Source organism: Crassostrea angulata, chromosome 10, assembly GCF_025612915.1.
Source record: "Crassostrea angulata isolate pt1a10 chromosome 10, ASM2561291v2, whole genome shotgun sequence".
In the NCBI taxonomy this organism is placed as follows: domain Eukaryota; kingdom Metazoa; phylum Mollusca; class Bivalvia; order Ostreida; family Ostreidae; genus Magallana; species Magallana angulata.
In genome coordinates, this window is record NC_069120.1 from 44,791,531 (window position 1) to 44,798,701 (window position 7,171).

At 35.2% G+C, this 7,171-nt stretch overlaps 1 protein-coding gene across 1 annotated transcript; it reads right to left on the bottom strand.

The window, feature by feature from the left end:
* Window positions 1-290: 290 nt before the first annotated feature.
* On the bottom strand, window positions 291-1,046 carry LOC128165994 (uncharacterized). Its single transcript, XM_052830916.1, has one exon. The coding sequence runs from the start codon at window positions 1,044-1,046 to the stop codon at window positions 291-293; it is 756 nt and encodes a 251-aa protein (XP_052686876.1).
* Between the last annotated feature and the right edge of the window lie 6,125 nt (window positions 1,047-7,171).

Genomic DNA, 7,171 nt, shown 5'->3' on the forward strand with positions numbered 1-7,171 from the left:
TAAATTCTGTGCCCCTTTCATGACCTTTTTGACCAAAAATGAATCTGTTGGGTCTGAATAGAAGTTTACCTTGTGCATGTAACTGATAGCTGATACATATGAGGCTATTGTTGATGGTTGGTAATTTTTGATAAACAAAAATGAGATAAAATGAGCGATCATAATATGGTTGGATGGCAATGCAGGTGAAGATGGAAAATGTTCTTTACAAAACTGGTCATAAGAGCTAAGCATGCGAATGTATGATGCTCTTGTTGACTTAGACAAAGCTGACTGTAGAAGTGTGTTCATTACAGACTCAAGAGATGTTCCGGAACTGAGACTGGTGTTTGGCTTAACCATGGAGCAACCTGCCGAGCCTTCTGAAAGGAAAATCGAGACAGGAAATCAGCAACCACATTTGATTTTCCTGCTATGTGTTTTGCTCTAAAATATATATTGAATTTCATGGATGCCAAAACTAATCTGCGAACTAGCTTCATCAAAACCTTGTCTTTAGAAGTAGTTGAATTGATAATTCCTACCACTGCTTCATTGTCTGTCATAAACAAAACTTTGTGGTTTTCTAGAGTCTTGCCCCAAATTTCAATAGCCAAAACTATAGGATATAACTCCTTTATTGTTATATGTAAATCCTTCATGTCTGGTGGCCATCCACTTACAAACCATTTTGACCCCAAAACAGCTGCAAAGCCCCCATGAACTCCAGCTGCATCTGAATACAATTTTAGAACATCTGAAGAAATCAATTTTTGAAATAGGAAGCAGGATTTTCCATTGTAGTTACTAACAAAATTGAACCAGGCTTGTAAATCAGCCCTAGCTTCTGAGTTGAGAGTGATTCTGAATTTTGGACAACTGTGACCTTTTGTTAAATCCTGAAGTCGTCGCAGGAAAGCCCGACCTGGAACAATTACACTGCATGCAAAGTTCAGTAAACCAATCAGCGATTCTAATTCTCGCAACGTGACCTTTTTCTTTACTTTAAACTCACCACGCAACCCGACAATTTTATCAATTTTTTCCTCTGGTAAACGTGCCACCATTTTTCGAGAATCAATTTCTATCCCATGAATAACAATACATGTAGTAGGGGCCTGTGTTTTTTTTTCTGATTTTATGGGAACACCCAAGGAATTTGCCAACTCTAAAAATGTATTCAAGGCATTTTAACACTCATTAGTATCCGCCTTTCCAACAAAAAAGAAATCATCAAGCAGGTGTGATATTCCTCTAATGCCAAACTTTGTATTCAGAATCCACTGCAAGGATATTGAAAAGGATTCAAATAATTGACAAGATGCTGATGCGCCCATTGGTAATGCAGCATCATAGTAGAATTGCCCATTCCATTCAAACCCCAGGAGTGGATATTCAGAGGCATGTATGGGTATGAGACGAAAGGCATCTTCAATATCCGCTTTGCTCATTAGGCAATTGAAACCGAAATTTTGAACTAATTCAATGACTGTTTCTATATTTTGATAAGAGACCATTGTGTATTCAGGCGGAGTCCAGGAATTTACAGAGTCCCCTTTTGGGAAGGAGAAGTCATGTATCAGCCGAAAAGAACCCTTCTCTTTCTTAGGAATGAGACCCAAGGGAGAGCAAATGAAATTATCAAATGGTGGTCTTAAAAATGGGCCTCTAATCCTACCCTTTAAAATTTCTTTCTGAATTTTTTCCGCAACAACCTGTGTGTTTTCCATAGCACTTCTATGGTTTTTTGAGACCTTGCGGTTTTCTCTGCAAATGGTTGAATTAATCTTAAAACCAAATGTAAAGCCTTGAACAAGTTTTTGTCTGAGATGAGGGTCGTAACCATACAGGAAATATTCCAACTTATCTACTTATATTGGTGTAGGTAGCTTTGTTTCGCTGCCATCCTCTGCATGTGTAAGTGGCATGCCCTTTTCCACATTTGACACACTGGTGTTTGAGTTTACAATCTGAGAGATTTTGGCAAGCCCCCGTTCTGCAGTAGGCCCAGCAGTATCCGGAAGGGAATTGATTTTGGTATTGCTGGGCCCGCTTTTGAAAGGGAGAGATTGAATTTAGTTTGTTTGTTTTTTGAGGGATAACACCTGGATTGGGGGTAGCATTGACATTCTGATAAAATGCAGAGCGCCATAATTCATCATTAATTATAGCCCAATCAAACCTCATCATTTTGCGCACCTTACAAAAATTTTCCTCATAAGACTTAGCCATGGGAAAACCAAATTGTTTTGACATTGCTCGTATGTTGTAAGCATACTTAATCAACCCTAAGGACGACTCTGGAGATTTCACAATAAACAATGACATAAAGATGTCAAAAGCTGCTTGATAATTGATAAATGGAGAAAAACTGTTTAGATTTGACATTTGTTGAAATTTTCACTGTTTGTGATTTAAACAAAACTTCATCTTCATGTTGATCATTAAAATTTGGCAACAAATGTGTCAAATCTACATAGTTGTCAGCCCGAATATCTCTTCTTGCTTTTTCACTTACATTATAACCAAGAGGCAAAGAGTTATTCAATAAGTAGGTTGTTGCATCACCTAGTGGTGAATTGTCAATACCTAGAAACTCTGGGTTTTCTGCTGCCACTGTTGATGAGGAAGGAATATTTGCAGTTGGTCCCGGTACCAAGTTAATGACTTCTTGCAAAGAAGTTGATGCTGGAAGTTGTCCTACATCAGTGGCTCCTCTTAGCTGCGAAATGATTGATGACGCGATTTCATTTGCTGACGGTACTCGTTGGGCTTCATTTTGTGTTGTCAGAGAAAGGACGTCATTCTGTACAGTCAGGGGTTGATTAGGGCTTGAGTTTGCTCGCTTTGGTCTCGACCGATGTGTTGAAGTGGTTGTCGCAGTGGAGTCTCTAGCTTTCGCAGTGGAGTTTCTAGCTTTCTTACTTTGTTTTGGCATGTTTCTTTCAATTAACTACAAATAGGGATATAAATGAACAATAAATGCTAAATGCCATATCAACAATTAGTCTTACATTTTCATAGCTAGAAATAATATTAATCATTTAAATTAAGGTAGATTTTCCTTTAATAATTTGCTTTACCAAAAAAAACTATCCATATTAGGAATATTTACGTTTATTTTATTTTGAGTTCTCTTTTTTAGACAAACCGATAATTGGCTTTAATGCATATAACTCAAAAAGTTGTTTGACTATGCCAAGAAACACACCTATTATTGTTGTGTATGTCACATCATATTTTAACTATAGAAACATGTACAATTCTCAAAACGGAGTCTTTACAGAACCATCTGCCAGGTTTTATGTTTTTACGTGAATAAGCATGGTTAACCCAAAGAAAACATTCGATGAAGAGATTGTGGTGAATGGAAAAAGAAAAGGAATGGAAAACTGAAACAACGAACTAAGTGCAGGGTTTGAAAATTGTGAAAACACCGTACCCCTTGTCCTAAACCTGGAGACCATGTTAATATTTGAACAATTGTCGCTACTTTTTAAAGCGCTAAGCAAAGATGCAGCGCTTTTTTGTTTCGAGATTTCTAAACTTACTTCCACTTTCGTTTTCGCGTTTCCTATATACCGCCACCTACTGGCGGATGCTGGAGAGGTCGTACTCTGAAAATATCATAACTATGCAGTAGGGAAAACTTAATTATCTTCAAATTAACCTGCATGCAGATGCATTTGTTGTACCGGTATTAACTTAACAATAAGTTTCATTTAAATGTCAATATTATATATCAGATACGGGTGCTCCAAAAGCCATATCATGATGATTTATTTCGAGATAAAAATGAATCTTATATGCATTACATGTAAGTTATGTTTTAGGTGTTAAGTAAAAATTGGAATAATTCTACGATATCAATAGGTATGAATGTTTTTAAATGTAATGTGTTACAATAATGAACATCATGTTTTATATAAAAATACACAAATTTTTATGCAAAATTTTTCGAATAACACCTTTTCCACGATAATTTGTGCTGCTTTTTATTAACATTATTTTAGGCTTCGTGTTCTGTATGCAATATTTCAGTAATATATATTTTTCTATCAATTTGCATTTATATGTAATGTTATAATTCTCCAAAACCATTGATTTGATTATTATTAAAAAAAATAACTGTCGAGTTAATTGAAATACTTCAGTAAATATATGTAATAATCTTTATAAAGTGATACCAGCTAACCTCGTTTAATTTGCAAATATGATTATATTGGTGATTTATTTTATGTGGAGTATGGAAAAATTTCACAGTAATAAATACACTAAGTAACAGTAAAAATTGAAAGTGATGTGTAAGATTCAACATTGCTATGATTTAATATAACTATTAGATATCTAAATGAATACGCGTATTATGTGATAACTGTACCCATTATATTGGTATATATGAAATAAAACTTGCCAGTTTAATATTGCTTAATATTGTCGAAAATATATTAAACGTTTTCTATCCGAGTTCAATTTTTCTAAAAGAACCCGTACCCTATTACTAGTAAATGGTTACGAGTTTTCTGCAATACGACCTCTGATACGCCATCCAATGGCAACTTGTCGGACCTTTCCGGCAGACCTTGTACTGTAAATTCCTTATATTACGCGAGTACTTAATTCCGCGATCTCGCGTTTTCGGATCAAATCGCGAGAATATAAAATCGCGAACACAGAATTTTCATCCTTATTTCTTATAGTTTTCAACTCTTAGAAAATAATAACGAGATTTTAAAATCCGCGAAGGTTGCTTCTCGCGATTTTACGCGGATATTAATTCCTCGCAATTAATTAGGAATCTACAGTATGTGTTGCATACGAAAGCCGAGAAGGATCATTCGAGATTCGAGATTTGAAATACGAGATTCGAAATACGAGATTCGAGATTCGAAATTCGAGATTCAATATCTAAATTAACCAATCAAATCATGGATCTGAAACCTGTATCCTAGCAACATCAAACTGTTCTAAATAAAGATCATTCGTACATGCTCTTTCCTACAAATAAATGTCTTAATAGCTCTTAAATAGTGGTTGATGGTTAAATTAACATTGATGAATTAACCCCACACAGTATAAACAATTAAAGTAGAAATAACACTGTTGGCTTTGCGAATCTAAGTGGTTTTGTTTGCCCTGTATGTATTTCCCCCCGAACAATTTCAACCCGCAGTGTATTCGCCCCAACTGTGTAAAAATCGGCTCGCGAAGAAAGATCTGTTAAATCTAAATGTTTTAGCTATGAAACGAAACTCAAAAAAATAATCGACATGTCAAAATATAGGTTATGATAAAGTTTTAAACCATAGAAGATATAATGATTTACAACCTCAAAGACAAAAATCCAGATAAGAATAGTGTATTGTTGGGTATGGCAATGCCATTGTCGATATGAGAGAGAGAGAGAGAGAGAGAGAGAGAGAGAGAGAGAGAGAGAGAGAGAGAGAGAGAGAGAGAGACAGACAGACAGACAGACAGACAGACAGACACAGAGAGAGTTTTGTAGTGTCAAATTCAGTTTGATTTAGAATTTGAAATTGATTTGATTTGTTACAAGCATATATAGACAATAATTAAGCCTCTTAAACGAGAAAAGAGAGGAGGTAGCTAGGGTAGGGCAGACCAACTAGCAAGCTTTAATTTTAACGGTGTTAGCGCACCTGTGATTTACATCACTCTCTCTCTCTCTCTCTCTCTCTCTCTCTCTCTCTCATCACCTAGCATTTCCTTTTCCGTGAGGGAGTTTGGGGTATTTGTGATGTCTTACATAAGCTAGCGAAAATGATAAAAAAACATACTTTTGATAAACAGGTACATATCCGTACTTGATTTTTAATTTGACTCTTGTAATCGGATTTAATATTCCAATAATTATAGGGTAGGAAAGAGTAGGCGGGACTTTTTTGCGCATATCCTACTGTACCATTCATTCAACACAGGTATTAGCACTCATCGAGTTCGACTTGCTTTCCTTTTCTTTCATCCACTGGATTTAAAGCTATTAATTTTTGAAAATATTTTGAATTTATGGCCTGATTATATATGAATTAGAGCTGCGCTGGTGCATATATTTACCCAAATGGACAAAAACATAACCAAATGAATCTAAAAGTTTTGACAAAATTTGTTTTAAACGTACGGCTCTTTTTTTCAATTCTAATCGGGTATGTCCTTTAGAAAAATCTTGAACCACACACATTTTAGCAAATAAAACGACAATTGTTTCATTTTTTTATGGGGAGGGAGGTGCTGCCGGTAAAGGACATGTATTGCTTGTGGCAGTTGTGCTATACTCTCATTTGTTATAATAGGTAATACTACATATTGATATAAAATGAAAGTTTCCAATTACACTGTACATAGCTTCTATCACGCATTTTGACCCGTGCGATAGTTTAAAACAATTTTCAAAGCATTTATTGTAATTCAACCGATCATTTTTGAAATTTAATTTTCTGGATCCCCGCCTGATACGTCCGCCTTCTTGTATATTAGAATTACATGTACGTTGACCATATGTACACATTAACATAATCGGCTATGTTATGGGACGATAACATTTTTTATCAATGTTTTTGCAGGATATGTGACAAATAACAGCCTATTTGTGGGTTTTTGCACTGATTATTTGAGATAATTTGCCGCCATCTTTTATGCCTTCCACACACCACTCACAGTTTCTTTATTTGGTGTTCTGTGTGTATGGCGACAAATTGGTAAATTTGCACCACTCACCCCTTGTAGCTTCATCCTGATTACATTTTATCTGGCTAAGTGTAATGTAGTAGTATATTAAATACACACATCTTTGTTTGCAGTGCTTATTTACATCTTTAGAGATTTACTTACAAAAAAAGTAAACATTTGTATGACTTATATGTAATTATTGTCAATTTTGGTGCGGTGGGGGATAGGGGGGTAAGAACTACAGAGAAACTTAACTTGGCTGTGAAACATATGCTTTTATTCTTTCTTGTTGATATATCAATGAATGAATTATAACAAAATATATGTACAACAATTAATTTTGAAATATTCATGCACAATCAAATAAAGGGTTTTACTGTTCTCTGCACAAGAAATCGGCAATGTGAACAAATTTGCGCCCTATCATCCCTACCTTTAATTGTAGAGAGTAGGTATCCTTCTATATTGAAAACAATTCCAAAAGTAAGACTCATAATAAGTTGCT

Excerpts from the sequence above, each read along its gene's own strand:
- LOC128165994 (XM_052830916.1), bottom strand. The coding sequence starts at position 1,046 with ATGGTGGCACGTTTACCAGAGGAAAAAATTGATAAAATTGTCGGGTTG.